Genomic DNA, 16,832 nt, shown 5'->3' with positions numbered 1-16,832 from the left:
GTTTTCTGATGTCCTGTTTTGTGATTTTGCAGCATCGCGGGCATGCTTGTAAATTGTCCAGCTACACTTCGAGAACGAGGAAAGGGTTCTTAACTTTTTGGCAGAAACTTTCTTGTAGTAGACTGGTAAAGGGTCAGTCAAGTATGGTGTGAATGCATAAATGGTATAAACAGAAGCCAGCATAATGTTTCAAGAAAGACTAGGGCAGCAATGAGATCAAGGAACTGGACTTGACAAAACTGTAAGTTCACAGGATGAGTTCCATCAAGTGGACTGACAGTTCAAATATAGGGTGTGGTATTGAATATGTAAGGAGTGGAAGTTCATAAAACCTTACCAAGCCTATCAAAATGTATTTTGAAGTTCAAGTTAACAATTTATTTTTTTTGTCATTCCTGTATATAGCTTGGATACAGTGGAATGAAATGTCATTTCTCCAGAGGCCATGGTGCAACACAGAACAGAGTAAAAGAGAGTAAATAAATACACAGGACAAGACGTGGACACGCACATGGGCTGTGAACTATAGGTGGTTTGTAGTGTATGGAGTCAGATGCTTATTTTGGGTATAATCATCTGCCAGACAAGATAGTGCATTACCTACTGAACCTGTTCATCTTAAGAAATTCATCATTTTATTTATTCATCAGATACACACCAGTGCATTTTCAGCTTGAGGTCTGAGCAATGATTTTCAGGTCCAAGAAAACTCTCAACGCACATTAAGAGCCTGACTTTCCTATGTCTGTGTTTTCCAGCAGACAATCTGGCATCTTCTGAGGATGAGGATGATGATGAATCATCCTCAGAAGAAAACAAGCTGCCCAACAGTCAGAGGCTCCTACGTAAGTGTCCCTTTTGTCCTTTTTGTGTATTCTTTCCTTCCCCAAGCACCATCTTTTATCTGTCTCATTTCTTTCCTCAGCCTTCTTTCCACAACCTTTTAATTGTTCCAATCTCTCCTTCTACTATCCACTTATGTTTCTTGTTCTTGCCTCAACTCACCACTACCTCTCTACCATCACTTCCTTACTGCTGTTTTTTTAGCCCTAAAAACCCCATGTTGCTGCAGTTAGTATCAAGATATAGATATGATGGGTGTGAAAACTGCACTGTACAAGTTTCACACAGCTGCTGGTACTATACTTCTTGCATTATGGGAGGCAAAGACTTGGCTAATTCCCCAGAGTCTGTACAACAAGCTATCCAGCTGCTTTCAGGAGACTGGGTTTCTGAAGCCAAGAAGGATTTGTTGGAGCTATATAATGGGCTTACATGATGTGTTGTCAGAATTTCTGTGTAGGTGGTCGTTTTGCTCTGTGGGTTGCTTGCAGGAGTCCTATAAGCACCAAAGACTGATTTAGAAGCTATAAACTTTGTAGTGAAAACCTCAAGTTATCTTTGTAGAAGTCAGCAACACTTCTTTTACAGCTATGGCACCTCAGTGGGCACAACCAGAGAAGATGCAGAAGAAGCTGCATGCAGTACCAGCCAGCAAGACTGTCAAATTCAGGTGCCAGGCTAGTGGCAACCCCCAACCTACACTCAAGTGGTTCAAGAATGGCAAAGAGTTCAAGAGGGACCAGCGAATTGGAGGTTTCAAGGTAAACCTAGCAACATATCTCCCCAAAAAGAATCCTCACTCAGTTGCTTTGATTCCTAATGCCCACATACTACAGCATCATCTGAAATTGGATTTTGTGGACCAAAAGGAGGGTCTAGCTTTTTGGGAATTGTAAAGAACTTACTTGATTGCAAGCCAACCACAAATAGCCAATCGATATCGGTCTTATAACTCAAAGATATTTTGAGTTTTTCAAAATTGTACAGATGTTTAAATCAAACAAATCAAGGGGGAGCCTATGGTGACTGGATCTTGATCTCTGGAGAAGCTAAAATAATGCACTATTAATGCTACTCGGGAGATAAAGATAGCTAATACCCCATGTCAGGTTGTACTGCTGTAGTTCTCTACATTTTAAAAAAAAAAAAAAAAAAAACACACTTTTGCTTGTTTTGTGTGGTTATTTCAGCCTCTTTTAGAAGACTGCATGAAAAGTCTGAGCTAGATCTTGTATGTCTGGCCATTTAAAACTCACTTGCCTAAATGTTTGGTTTCTGCTCTGGACTCAGTCTTTCGGAGCATTTTAGCTGGCTCTCAAACTATCCTGTGTCTTGACAGTGCACCATATCTTTGTCTTCCAGTTAACTAGAGGGTGACTAGAGGGTGCAATTGCAGTGTTTATCCAAAGAGTTACTAAGGACTGTAAAATAGTCAGTGAGGATAGTGGAAGAGGACACTAAGATGGGTATAATCACTGGCAACTTTGAATTCTGGCAGAGGAGCCACACTTGCACCAGTTCTCACTTATTGGACCTTTCTTTTTCTGTGCAAGTGTATATTTTTATGCAGTGTTGTGAATTTAAAGTCATATCCTTTCTGTCAGTTTGCTTCCATTTTGACATTGAGGCTAATGATTTTTTTTTTTTTTTTTTTTTTTTTTTTTTTTTTTTTTAAAAACTTGTGTGAAACAGCATGAAAACTGGAGGAGGACTCATACCTGTAAAGATAGTAAACATGATGCATTCTTATTTCAGGTTCGAGAGCACATGTGGACGATAATCATGGAGTCTGTGGTACCTTCAGACAAGGGGAACTACACATGCGTGGTGGAGAACAAGTATGGCAGTATCAACCACACTTACCAACTGGATGTTGTTGGTCAGTGGTTCACTCTATGTATCGACTGTCTAATTAGTATTACTGCAATTCACTTAAATACATTATGATGCCAGATCATTGTGCCCCAACCCCCATGTAACCCTGCATTTTGCCTTGTTTTTGCAGAGCGCTCACCCCACAGACCCATTCTCCAAGCGGGCCTGCCAGCCAATCGCACAGCAGTGATTGGCAGCAATGTGGAGTTTGTGTGCAAGGTGTTCAGTGACCCTCAGCCCCACATCCAGTGGCTAAAGCACATTGAGGTGAACGGTAGCCGTGTGGGCCCTGATGGATTGCCATATGTCCGTGTCCTGAAGGTGAGGCCAGGTGTTTCCTGTGAACCTGTCTAACTCTGTAGTGATTGCTGTTTGCTTACTATATGCAGATAAGCAGCTTTTCAACCATGAGTGACTGCAATCAGTCTGAGTGTGATTTCCTCTTGTAATAATGACCTAACTGCAGAGGAATGTGCTAAATACAGTCCGTCTGTCTAAAAACTGCACTTTCATCTTCAGAAAAGCAGCTTCCAATAAACTCTACGTTGTGTTATAAGCCCTCACACCTTATTCACCCAAGGTGATTTACGCTGCTAGATACACTACTTACAATGGGTCACTCCTCCAGAACCAAAGGAGGTAGAACACACTGGGTGAAACTGAATAGCATATGTTTGGACTTTGGGAGGAAACCCACGCAGACACGGGGCGAATATGCAAACTTCACACAGGGATCGAACCCATATCCTCTCGCATCACCTAAGTTCTGTGAGACAGCAACACTATTCGCTGTGCCCCCACCGTGCTGTATATTCGTAAGAGTTAGTGTTACATTTGTGCCGTTTTAAAGTTTTGTGCTGTAAACATTAGAATTTGCGCCCCAGTGCCTGAGAAACTCGGACAGTAGTGCTACATTTGTGCCGATCGATTGTGCCGTTTGAAACGTAGTTCCATCTCTTCTACTTCTAATATTAAGGTATTACACGTGACATCACTACGGTATCTCAGATTCAGTTTTAGTGATTAAATGACACGTTATTTCTGATGATATTCATAACATTATGACTTGCAGTCCGTATACTACTGCCTTTTTACCTGTCCCGCTTCACTCACTGATCAATGTTGTGGTCAAACATGACAGGAAAATTGCTGCTGTTAAATGAACATAATTGATTCACCAGTCGACAAGACGAGTAGGGAAAAAGACATCTGTTAATGTTGAGGTTCATTTTATTAAGAAAGAAAAAAAGAAACAGAACTGAAAACATGTACAAATTCACTGTAATGTTTCTAGCGTCCTGTGTACACTACACATGTATTGTTCTGTGAAACAAAGCCGACTTAACAGAAAACATGAAGAAATAAATGTGCTGGTAAATTGCTTGTTCTCATGCTCCTGTTTGGTAGTTGTGTGTGTGTGGGCGGTCACATCTCCTGACCTCTGCCGAAGCGCTCAGACCCTGATCCAGTCTCATTCTATGGTATAGTGTCTGTATGTAGTTGTTCAGTGTAAAGTTTCTTTACATATTATTTTCTTTGGAAAATTATATTTTTGGTAAGGAATGTACATAAAAAACACATATTTCAATAGTATAATAACTGACTGTGACGTCACAGACTCCCTCCCCCAAAAGGATTCTGGGTCCTTGTAAAGACTTGTTTTATTTCTGTGTGTTTAATTACAGCACAGCCACAGCGTCCACTTTGATTTTTTTTTCGCTTGTTTAAAGTATTGCGATTGTTGTAACATTTTGATAAACAGTCGTCTTCCAGAACTGCTGTGAGCCTGGTATGTAAGATTAGTTTAAGTAGTATTCATATAACGTAATAATTTTTTCTCATGAGATTTCCCAAAAATTTAGTTGACAGTTTTTCCAGATACTAAGTTCATAAAGTTGTGTTTTTCATTGTCATTGTCTGTAATTTTAACTATAGGTTTTTAGGGAGGTCACTGCCGAAGTCGAAAAACTCGCAAATAATTAGGAGCGAGAGAACGAGCAATTTTCCAGCACATTTCGTCATGTTTTCTGTTAAGTCTGCATTGTTTCACAGAACAACAAATGTGTGTACAGAATGCTGGAAACATTGCAGTGCATTTGTACATGTTTTCAGTTCTGTTGTTCATTGAAAAAAAATCTTCGAAGTTAACTATAGGATGGATCGGGTATAAGGCAGTACTATTACGGACTGTAAGTCATATATTATTGGGTGGGTTTGGATGAGACGAGAAAGGACACGGAGGCAACGCTCGTAACGAACGATTTATTCTCACACCGGCACAAGGGACATGATGCTCTCAGTCCGAGGACCCCGTTTCCTCCAAGACCTGCTCTTACAGCCAGCCTTCCCAGCCTGCCTAGTACCCCAGGCTATCCCCGAAAACACTGGCAAACACAGCCACCCCATATTTTCTCCGTAAGTGCCCCCAGTGGTTACGCACACATTTAACATTATTTCCCATAATGCAACTATTTACATTGAACCAGTAACGCGGGTCGTTACATTATGTACATGTTATGAATATCGCCAGAAATAACGTGTCATATAGTCACTAATATCTAAAATACCGCAGTGATGTTACGTGTAACATATCCCTTAATATTTGAAAAGTAAAAGATAGGATTGCGGTCGGCACAAATCAGCACAAATGTAGCACTATCGAGAAATATATTTCTTTATCTGTGCCCTTGGGGGACCAACTTCATGGTTCTGGGTGACATCATGTGAAATACTATACTTTATATTTAAAAAAGTAAGAGGAAGGACTGCGGTTCAATCAACACAAACATAGCTCTAACAAATGAGCCCAAATTTGAGTTTCTCTGGTAGGGGGGCTGGAATGAGGTCACATGCCAGGTAAACAACCATGCATGTCTCCAGAACCAAAGGAACCGCGGTTGAAACGGCACAAATGTAGCGCAAATTAATGAACCCCAATTTGAGGGTCTGCAGCATTGTGGGGGGGACTGGTGACATCACCTGCTATGTAAACAAACCCCTATTATCTCCAAAAGTAATGGCACAAATGTAGCACAAATAAATGAGCCCAAATTCAAGTTCCTGCGGTGCTGTAATGGGGCTGGAGTGACGTCACTTCCGAAATAAATAAATGTTAATATCTCAAACTGCAGCGGCACAAAAAGACACAAATGTAGCACTAACGAATCATAAGGTTTATTTCATTTGTGCTGTTTGTTGGGGGGGGAGGGCAACTTTCACGGAGCTCTGTGGAGGGTTTAATTTCTGAAATTATGATTTACTGCTGTTTTATTTGCATTCATTTTGAGAGAACACCACTGGTACTGCAGCAATTTTTTACTTGCACAACTGTATGGTGTACTGTATTGCTCTTACTATGTCTTGGTTTTTTTTATTTATTTATTTATTTATTTATTTTTTTGGACCCTTACCTGGGTTAAATTTAACTGTTTAACACCACATAGGTATTCCAGCAGATGTAAACTGAACTAGCTGCTCCAGCCTGAGAGACCCCCTGGACTCTCCTGAGGAACTGGTCTTGTGGACATTGATAACCTTCTTATCTTTTTCTTCCTAGCACTCAGGGGTCAGTAGTTCGGACACCCAAGTGCTGACCCTCTACAATGTGACAGAGGAGGAGAGCGGAGAGTATATATGCAAAGTGTCAAATTATATAGGAGAAGCCAGCCAGTCCGCTTGGCTGACAGTCATCAAGCAGGGGGCTGAAGGTAACCACATGGATGGAGCTTTGATTAGTTGGTGGAGCTTTTTATAATGGGGGCAGTGCTACTGGCCACCAGAAGTCCTGAAAGTGGCATAAAGATACTGCCTTATGAATAGCCATGCAAAATGAGCTTGGCTGTGCCTCCCTCCAGGGCTTGGTGTTGCTAACGTGGTGATGCCATGGAAATTGCCCAGCAGACCCGCATTATGGAAGTGACTGCTGCATAATGTTTCCTCCTGCTTTTATTCCTCTACTGCCTTTATATAGTCTCCCTTTTCCCTCCATTATGGCAGTTGCCAAGCAACATTCCAGCATTGATCATTATTTGTTATCTGACACCTTTGCCTGAGGTTGCTTAAAATAAAGCTACTTCCAGTGTCTACTCATTCATACAGCTGAGCAATTTTTCTTATTTGAGTTATGGGCAAGTACTGTGATTGAAAGTACTACAGCAGGTGTGGGGTTTTAATCCCAAGTCCTTTGATTGCACGATGACAGTAACTGACTGATATAATCCTTTAAGTCACTCCCTTTCGAATCCTTTTCCACTTCCACATGTTTATGAATTCATGTGTGGCTCTGTTTCCTTGTGCGGGTTCTACTGAGGTGTGTTCCATGTAGCACTTTCCTGCATGTAGAGAATACGGAGGGTAGGTTCATTGGGAGTACACTTTGAACCCCCCCTTTCAAATGGTGATGGGTCAGTATTGGGTACGGTGAGTCCATCTCCTCCTCCTGTTACTCCAGCTTGCTCTTTTGTTCCCTGACAGAGGGAAGGTGGGATGGCAGGAGTTGCAGGTGCACACCCCATTCCAACCCCATGCCCACCCTGAACTCGTCAGCATCTTTCTCTCATTTGTTTCCTTCTCTCCTCCTCTATGCTCCTGTCCTTCACACCTCCCCTAGACGGCGGGTGTTAACACCACAGACAAGGAGATGGAGGTCCTGCAGCTGAGGAATGTAACCGTGGATGATGCAGGGGAGTATACCTGCTTGGCGGGCAATTCTATCGGGTTCTCTCATCACTCTGCATGGTTGACCGTGTACAAAGGTATAAAATAGTTCCTTTCTGTCTTCCATGAATAGCCCCTGTACATGCGGTTCAATTCAATTTATTTTTATAGAGCGCTCTTCTTACGTAGTGACACAGCGCTTAAACACAGGCATAAGGCAAAGAAACAGATACAGCAGTTCCATACAGTAGATCACTAAGTTACTGAAATGGAGCAACTTGTCTCAGTGATGGTGCTCAAAATGATATTTAGATATATTTAGATTGACAACTCTGAATTACTAGTTTTACATGTCACTGCCTATTAATTTGAAAATTCCTATGCACTGCAGGGTCTCTGCTGTTGCTGTGATTGGGGTTCTATCCTCCTATTGTTCCTCTATATATTTTAACTGAATGCCAGACAGCCCTTGTGTGTCTATAATGATTTATTGCCATTAGTATTTATTCACTCTTGAATATTTGCTTTCCCACCTTTCTGTGCCTGTTGTGAATCTGTCCAGTGTGGGGAAAATAATTATTTCTTAGTTTTAGAAATGTTGGTAAAATGTGTAATATTTCATGTGACTTTTAAAGATTCACTAAGATGGAACTGAATGGCTCCTCACTTGCAAACATAAATGTGACTAGAAATCTGTACCTCATTTTGTATGCAACTCCAAAGTTACTTTTACCACTAAGGCAGAGTCAATAAAAAGAAATACAGATACCTGTTGACCTGAGTTCACTTTAGGTTATTTGGAAGTCTCAGATAAAGCTGAGGCTTTTTTTTTTATTTTTTTTTTATTCATGTCTCATACGCACGCACGGACGCACAGAGTGTCTGAAGCCGTCTGTCCCGAGCGGGATTGCGGCAACGCAGGGCACAAGGCTGGTGGGGTAGGGGACACATCCAGGATGAAATGCCAGTCTGTCGCAAGGCACCCTAAACAGGACTTGAACCCTAGACCCACCAAAGAGCAGGCACAGGCCAAACCCGCTGCACCACTGTGCTCCCCTTTATTCACATCTCATTAGAATTAATTTAAATGAGTGAAAATAAAATAGCTTTTTTCTATTCTCTGCCGATTGGAGACCCATTCAGTCAATAAATATATGCAGTGCACCTCATCTTGTTATTGATAACCAGTGTTCAGGAACACCGGATATGAGCGGTGAACACTGTTGAGCTATGCTGAATGACGACAGTCCCACACTCTTTATTTTATTTTAATTATTTGGGTGCTGTTCACTGCCCTTTTGGCTTGGAGGGTAAACGGGTTGCATTTCCTCAGTGACAAACGGAAAAATTAAAAAATACACTGGAAACTATTTGAAATTCATAGCTGAACTCTTTGCAATAGGAGGAGTCAGTGTACTTGTTTATTTTACAAAGGGGTGTCTGGCATGGCAGTGGGGGGAGTGTTTAAATGAGGTTTTTTTTTTTTTTTTTTTTTTTTGTCACTAAGGTGTTCATGTTGAAATTCTGGTTATTGTCCATGCATTACAAGAACCCTGAAGCACAGTGTTGTGTTTGTCTGTGGATGTCTGTCTGGTTTATCTTACAGATAACTCTGCCTGCTCTTCAGAGTTTACTTTGATAATTGTCCAGTTTCTGTCAACATTAACCTGATTCCCAGTTGGAATTAGCATTGATTAAATTATCGAGCACCTTGTCACTCGGACTCTGGTTCTGGTGGATGTTTGGTCTCACTCTGGGGATTTCTTTCTCTGAAGGCAAAAGGCAGTAAGTTCAGGAGTGTCAAAATTAATTTCTGTCCAATATTTAGGTCCTACAGCAAATGCTTAATTTAGGGCCTTATGGAACAATGCCCTCTTTTTACTATAATACTCTGTATAATCTACTTCAATTATGTGATGGTGTAATTTTGAAAAGGTTTAACAGGGATTAACCAAGAAATGGTTGATTTGTAGAATGAAATGATTTTATCCCCAAACTGCTGATGTCAGAGCAGAAATAGATAATACAAGTATAAATAATGCAAAACAATTTTATTGCTGAATGGCCACATAGGACTGAATAGAACATGTAAACGATGGGTGGATTAGTGGAGTTGCTGATCATATGCTATAGGGCTGAGCTGTATGTGTGTGTGTCTGTTTTTTACTATATAATCTGAAACTGGGACACATTGGTACCATGATCTACCACATCAACTTGCAAACTGACTCTTCAAAGAATTCAAATAATCCAGTGAAGTAGCTCTGAAATAGGAATTATGTGTCCCTGAAACAATTGCATCCTACCTGGGTTTTTTGGACCAAACAGCTGCCTTTCTTACCCTTGCAGAAATGCTGCTCTGCCTCACACCCATAGGGAATGTGGGGTGAAATCCAAAGCCATAATAGGCCAATTTATAGCGCTACAATGAGAGCTTGTACTGCTTGTGCCGTGCCAATCGGGTCAAGTGCACTGGCTGTAATCAATCGGGGCCCTTTGTTTGCAGATGTTCCTGAACGCGTGTGTGTTCACACTTGTTCGCATTAGTTGAGTTCCTGATGTGTATGCGTATGGTTGGTGTGTCTCTGGTTCCTGTGTGTGTGACCAGCTGTTACATGTGTGATGTAGTTTCCATCATGAGTGTGTGTGTGTGTGTGTGTGTGTGTGTGTGTGTGTTTTAGGCTCCTTGACTTCCTCTGTCTCCTCCCCATTCCAGCCAAACCCCCCTCCCCAATACCCAGCCAGACCTACCTAGAGGTGCTGATCTACTGCGTGGGCTTCTTCCTTATCTCTGTCATGGTGGCTATTGCTGCTGTCTTCAAGATGCGCAGCTCCTCCAAGAAGAATGACTTCAACAGCCAGCTGGCTGTACACAAACTGGCTAAGAGCATCCCACTACGCAGACAGGTAATAGAAAGTATATGGGGGGTTTGCAAACTTACATCCTTCTTTCTCCCCACCTACCCATATTTACACTTCAGACATATTCATTTAGCAGATGCTTTTCTCCAGAGTTATATGAAAGTGTATTAATCCATAATGAACATTGACAAGTACCTTCAGGTACTTTGAAGCTGGTCGCCTTAGATGCATCTAGGGAAGATTTGAATCAAAGAGGGTGATTGGGAACGCTGAAGGAAAAAACGGGATAAGCAGCAACCTGAGGAATGTTCTCAACCACAGCAATAATAGATGCACCTTATCAATAAGAACATCAACAAGAGTAGAAGACAGAACAATCTGGAAGTATATTCTGCTGTATGTGATCAACAAAAGTCAATATCAACTCAGGCACTTTATCAGCACCAGATAAATATAGATATAAATGTTTTCAGGATTAACCTCTTGGACAATAACCACCTTTGTTTCTCCTGTCTACAGGTGTCTGTGGACTCCAGCGCCTCCCTGCACTCAAGAGCAATGCTGATGTGGCCCTCACACCTCTCCTCCAGTGGCACCCCTATGTTGTCAGGGTTGTCAGAGTACGAGTTGGCACAGGACCCACGCTGGGAGTTTCCTAAGGAGAGGTATATGCTGCAGAAAATTGCCTGATCATTGGTTACATTTCCATCCATCATAAATAGAATGCTATTCACAGTTTGATGTAAACATCCAACTGTAATATGTTATAGCTAATAATATCCCACTAAGCAGGTGTTTGCTAGCGAGCTGTTGATGGCACTGTCATGCCATGAGGAAATGAGCCGTTCATGCTGAGGGTCCTGCGTCAGAGGCAGCTTGCATGCTCTCAGCCATCTGCTCTGCTCTGCTCCATGCAGGCTGATCCTTGGGAAACCGTTGGGGGAAGGCTGCTTTGGCCAGGTGGTCATGGGAGAAGCCATTGGCCTGGACCGCGAGAAGCCCAACAACGTGACCAAGGTGGCAGTCAAGATGCTGAAACGTGAGTGAGCGGGGTGCTGGGACCCACACAGCGCCAGAATGATGGGAAATTGGCAGCAGATACCACTTCTCTGTCCCTAGTTTGTAAAAGTCTCCGGCTTTGTTTTTGCAAAAATCCTGTAAATGGATGAGGTGCGATTTAATAGTATTCTAACTAAATATTGTTTATTCTCATCTATATCTGCTGACTTTCGTTTATTTCATTTTAAAACTGGGAAGTTAATCAGGGGTGATGTAGTGTGTGTTTATATTAATTTCCTGTTTGCCCTTTGTCTCTCTTCACTTCCTGGTATTCATTTGTTTTAGAATGAAAAATCAGCAGTTGGTTTCCAAATGATGTGTATAGAAGCCTGTTTAGTAACTGGTTTTTATATTTGGTTGTTCTTAGAGTCCCAGTGTTACTCTGGTACAATTTTATTTACATACCTTTTCCTACATATTTATTAATTTCTTTCACACTTTTAGTCCAAAGCAGATTAGTGTTTGCATTTTACATAATGCATCTTAAATTCATTTTAGTCATTTGTGTAAGTAATTTTAGTATGACAATTCAGCCTAAATTCCTCGATCAAGGATAGGACAGCTGGAGCTTTTGGGATTGGATCACAACTCCTTTGCAAGGCAGTGGCAATGCCACCTGCTGCTTTTACGCTCAAGCAGGCCTTTGCTGTGTAAGGCCTTAAATAGCTCTTTTAAAGCTTTTAAGTACATTTGTACTTTTGCTGAGATGTACACCACTTTGGACAAAAGTGTCTACTAAATGAATAAATGTAAACATAGTCACGTAGGTTTCCTGGGCCGTTGTCATTAGACTGGAATTTAGCATCTTCCAGAGTAGACCTCGTTGTCATGGAGACTAATCCCAACGTTTCGTTTATGTTGAAAACATCCTCAGGGTTCTGCATCATAAACCGTTAGCCGTTGTCTTCACAGATCATTGATGTAGTCTGTTAGGTTGATTGAGGAGTTCGGGTATTTATAGTGGTTGGTGGGCAGGGCTGTAGTCAGCGGGGGGGTGCGATTGGATCGTAAGTAGTAAGGGGTCCTATTGTCAGCGTGTAGACTCCCTTGAGGGGCTGTACCAGCCGGGGGCAGTTCGTCTAGTGGCTGTCTGGCTTTGAGGTGGTTTGATGATTGGTCCGTGGTGTATCTGGTGGAGAAAGATGAGATTAGTGGAGTCCATGTTTGTGACAACTTGAAACCATCTTCTTTGTTAAAGTTATCTGGACGCTTTTCTATCTCTATGGCTTCTCTAACCAATCTGCTGATCTTGTCCGTCGTGCCTTTTGCATACGGAAGGTAGGCTGTCCTTGACAATTCAACTGTTTTGTTTCGTGTAGAGCTGGTCATACCTTGGTTCTTGATATCATGTTGTTTTAATATTCTCAAGACCGCCTTCACCACAGAAACACGACAAGATATTTGCTAGGCACAGTCAAGGACAAACTGCCGTTAAAAATCAGTGGAGTCTATGAGATTCCGTATAGCTGCGGCAAAATCTATGTAGGACAAACAAGATGACTCATCTCCACCCGCCTACATGAACACATCAGGGCAACCAAAAACAATGACATCAGGTCTGCAGCAGCGGAGCACTCACTAGACCCTGGTCACCTAGTAAACTTTGAGCAAACAAGGGTACTGGCATCAGTCTCCAACTACAGAAGCAGATTGGTTAGAGAAGCCATAGCGATAGAAAAGCATCCAGACAACTTTAACAAAGAAGATGGTTTCAAGTTGTCACAAACATGGACTCCACTAATCTCATCTATCTCCACTAGATACACCATGGACCAATCATCAAACCACCTCAAAGCCGAACAGCCAATAGACAAACTGCCCCCGGCTGGTACAGCCCCTCAAGGGAGTCTACACGCTGACAATAGGACCCCTTACTACTTACAACCCCGTCCTCCGGCAGATACACGATCCAATCGCACCCCTGCTAACTACAGCCCCGCCCACCAACCACTATTAATACCTGAACTCCTCAATCAACCTAACAGACTACATCAATGATCTGTGAAGACAACAGCTAACAGTTTATGATGCAGAACCCTGAGGATGTTTCCAACATAGGAAATGAAACGTTGGGATTAGTCTCCATGGCAACACGGTCTACTCTGGAAGATGCTAAATTCCAGTCAAATGTAAACATATTTGTTGAGCCCCCACCTGTGTCACTGCTTGAGAAGAGCGCTCTATGAAAATGAATTGAATTAAATAATGAGATGACTGTGGTCAGAAAGGAATTTACTGAGAAGCGGAGATGGCAGAAAGGTGTGTCAAAAATCAACTGGCAACACGGAACTCTGTAGAGAGGACTTAAGTTGGTCTTGGTGACATCTCTCACTAATTTCTGCTCTGACCAGCCGAGACATATCCTAACCAGCTGTGAGATGACGCAGATGACTGAAAAATTCTTTCATTATTGCTTTTCTAGTAAATCATCAATTTTACTAAGGTGTCAAACACTTTTGGAGTCTGTCTGCAGTGGGTTCAGTGCCTGTGTTTGCTTACCCCTTCCAGCTGATGCCACCGAGAAGGACCTGTCTGATCTGATCTCGGAGATGGAGATGATGAAGATCATCGGCAAGCACAAGAACATCATTAATCTGCTTGGGGCCTGTACCCAGGATGGTAAGTAAAGGGCTGGGGGAGGGATGTTTGTCACTGATGTGTGTTTGGCCTCATAGATCATATGTGTGAATGACAGAGAGTGCAACTGCAGAGAGAGAATACAATGATGGTTAAATATGGATAGGAAAGAGCAGGTAAGAACTGGGATCATGACAGTGAGAGGTACAATGTGGCTCAGAAGTTAGAATGGGTGCATCACAGCTCATGTTTTTGAATCAGGGTTTAAAACCAGCTCAGTATGGAGTTTGCATGATCTTACCATGTTTGTATAGGATTAATCTGGGTGCTCTGGTCCTCCTCTTATAATCTTGCATGGTAAACTACTCTGTACCCCCTCCCTAACCCTACCCTACTGTGAAAGTCACATGAGTGGTGACAGTTTGACTTGATGGCGTTTACCTTCAGAGAGAGGGGCAGTTGTGATGAAGTGTTTGGACATAGTCATGGCCTAAATTTCAGAAGTGAGGGTCAAGGGGTGAGAGATAGTTGGAACCATAGTTGTTAGTTGCTCCTTGGTTGGAGTTTCAGGAGCCCCATGCAACATTCACAGCTGTACAAATCATCCTGACAAGACTCAACCACAGTAGGTGCCAACAGTTTCCAGAGAGCACAGTCTTGACCTTCTCTTCCTTCCTAGGACCACTGTATGTGATTGTGGAGTATGCTGCCAAGGGAAATCTGCGTGAGTACCTGCGTGCCCGGCGACCGCAGGGGATGGAGTATTGTTACAACCCTGACCAGGAGCCCCTGGAGATTATGTCCCTCAAAGACTTGGTCTCCTGTGCCTACCAAGTGGCACGGGGTATGGAGTATCTGGCATCAAAGAAAGTATGCAGGGGTTCCACAGGGGATTGTGTGCAGGGTAGGCTTGACTACATTGGAGACTAATGGACAGCTCATTGTTCCCCACACACAGTGCATCCACAGAGACCTGGCAGCACGCAATGTTTTGGTGACTGAGGACAGTGTTATGAAGATTGCAGACTTTGGCCTAGCTCGAGATATCCACCATATTGACTACTACAAGAAAACCACCAATGTGAGTCGGGACAGCTCTGACTCTAAGAAACATATAATAATGCATGTTTAAAATTGGTGACTCCAAACAACTTTGTTCTGAATTACAGGGCCGCTTGCCAGTTAAGTGGATGGCCCCGGAAGCTCTGTTCGACCGGATATACACGCACCAAAGTGACGTGTGAGTGATCATAGTAGTTTCTGTGTTCATTGGCTAGGGTCAACCCAAGTTTCGTCCTTAAGTTGAATAGATAGCCATGTGTGGGTCTTGGTTTCTTGCTCCTGGATTCTTTTTTTCCCCTTGATTTCTTACAGATGGTCATTTGGGGTCCTCCTTTGGGAGATCTTCACACTGGGTGGTTCCCCCTACCCAGGGGTCCCTGTGGAGGAGCTTTTCAAGTTGCTTCGCGAAGGACACCGCATGGACCGACCCTCAACCTGCACACCTGAGCTGTAAGAGATTGCTTTAGCTACTAAATAGCTGGTACCTAAAAAAGACTTGACTTAAATGGTCCTCACATTTTCCTGATCTGATCTCTGCATGTGCTTAAATTTAATCTTTTTTTTTTTTTTTTTCCTTCTCTAATTCACTATTTCATGTCCAACAGGTACATGATGATGAAGGATTGCTGGCATGCTGTTCCCACCCAGAGACCCACATTCCAACAGCTGGTTGAAGATCTGGATCGCATCCTGGCCATGACCTCCAACCAGGTCAGCCTGATTACTGGATTACCCCTGGGCATCATGAGCTGTGGTTCAAGGGAGGAGGATGGGACTAGCTCAAGTTAGGGAAGAAATGACAGATGAATATTCCTGTTTGCCTAACCCTTTACTGTTTCCTCTTGCAGGAGTACTTGGACCTCTCAGTACCCCTGGACCAGTACTCGCCAATCTTCCCTGACACCCGAAGCTCCACCTGCTCCTCAGGAGCCGACTCTGTGTTCTCTCATGAAGCTGCTGTCAGGGAGCCTTGCCTACCGCCCTCCACGTTCCCCCCTCATCCCAACAGCCGAGCCTTCAAGAAACGCTGAGGGAACGATGCTGTCAGTTGCTTGAATCGCCTGTGCCCTCCCCTCCCCCTAACTGGCTGGCTCACTTGTCGCAGCTACATAGGCTTCTCAGACTTGGTTGGAATCCTGCCCCCTGCGGGGGGGTAGACTGGGATGCAGGGGGAAGGGCTGTTTTATGCTTTTGGGTGCAGTGCGATTCATTGTGTGGCAGAAGGTTTTTGCAGGGCTACAGCGGAGTCCACATCCAGCTGCTTTCCCACAGGACTATAGTACCAAGGAAAACACTGATGAAATTGTGGACCTTCTAGAGAATACAGTTGGATCCCAAAGGTTTTTAATTTTTTTTTTTTTTTTTTTTTTTTTTTTTTATTGGGAGAAATAAATGAGATTTGCTGTTCTTGGATCCCTGCCAATAAAAGGAACATTACCAGGAAGTGTATGTCACTTTGTAAATACAGTTAATGTATAAATATGAATATATATATTTACACCATTAACTTTTTGTAAATGGTTTGCACTCTTATCCTAGTGGTCTTTGAGGAACAGTTGTATTATGTACACAGTTGTGGAGTTTCTCGCATATTAAAACTGAGGTGGAATATGTTTACAGAAAATCTTTTTTTTTTTTTTTTTAAAGACACTTCCATAAACACATTATTTTTTTAATGGATATTTTGTTGGTGACCCTCCTATGTTAGGTATTTTTGCTCACAAAGAATTGACATTTTCCAGCAGGCATGTAATGGTCTATTGCATAAACTTCACAGTGGATCCCTTGGAGAGAGGCATTGTGGGTAGGAGAAGCCTTCTGGTGTTAGCCAGCTGGTTCTGTAGACTTTACAGGTCTGAAGAAGAATGTGGGTTTTTTTCTTTTTTTTTTTTTTTTTT

General features: G+C 42.6%; 1 protein-coding gene across 4 annotated transcripts in view; it reads left to right on the top strand.

Annotated features, from left to right (window-relative positions):
• fgfr1b (fibroblast growth factor receptor 1b) overlaps window positions 1–16,832 on the top strand; it is a 36,951-nt gene extending 20,119 nt beyond the window's left edge. For 2 of the 4 annotated variants that reach the window (XM_018734446.2, XM_018734445.2), the window contains 15 exons: window positions 759–845; window positions 1,432–1,604; window positions 2,599–2,722; window positions 2,849–3,039; window positions 7,328–7,472; window positions 10,091–10,287; window positions 10,756–10,901; window positions 11,154–11,275; window positions 13,804–13,914; window positions 14,552–14,742; window positions 14,831–14,953; window positions 15,042–15,112; window positions 15,247–15,384; window positions 15,540–15,645; window positions 15,783–16,832. In XM_018734446.2, coding sequence (XP_018589962.1) covers window positions 759–845; window positions 1,432–1,604; window positions 2,599–2,722; window positions 2,849–3,039; window positions 7,328–7,472; window positions 10,091–10,287; window positions 10,756–10,901; window positions 11,154–11,275; window positions 13,804–13,914; window positions 14,552–14,742; window positions 14,831–14,953; window positions 15,042–15,112; window positions 15,247–15,384; window positions 15,540–15,645; window positions 15,783–15,965 — 2,108 coding nt within the window. In that variant the 3' untranslated portion in view covers window positions 15,966–16,832. The remainder of the gene's footprint in view (window positions 1–758; window positions 846–1,431; window positions 1,605–2,598; window positions 2,723–2,848; window positions 3,040–7,327; window positions 7,473–10,090; window positions 10,288–10,755; window positions 10,902–11,153; window positions 11,276–13,803; window positions 13,915–14,551; window positions 14,743–14,830; window positions 14,954–15,041; window positions 15,113–15,246; window positions 15,385–15,539; window positions 15,646–15,782) is intronic. The other 2 variants (XM_018734447.2, XM_018734448.2) reach the window with 2 other exon arrangements.

Source organism: Scleropages formosus, chromosome 6 (assembly GCF_900964775.1).
Source record: "Scleropages formosus chromosome 6, fSclFor1.1, whole genome shotgun sequence".
In the NCBI taxonomy this organism is placed as follows: Eukaryota; Metazoa; Chordata; class Actinopteri; order Osteoglossiformes; family Osteoglossidae; genus Scleropages; species Scleropages formosus.
Note: the sequence above shows the minus strand (reverse complement) of the source record. Positions and strands in the feature narration are given on the sequence as shown.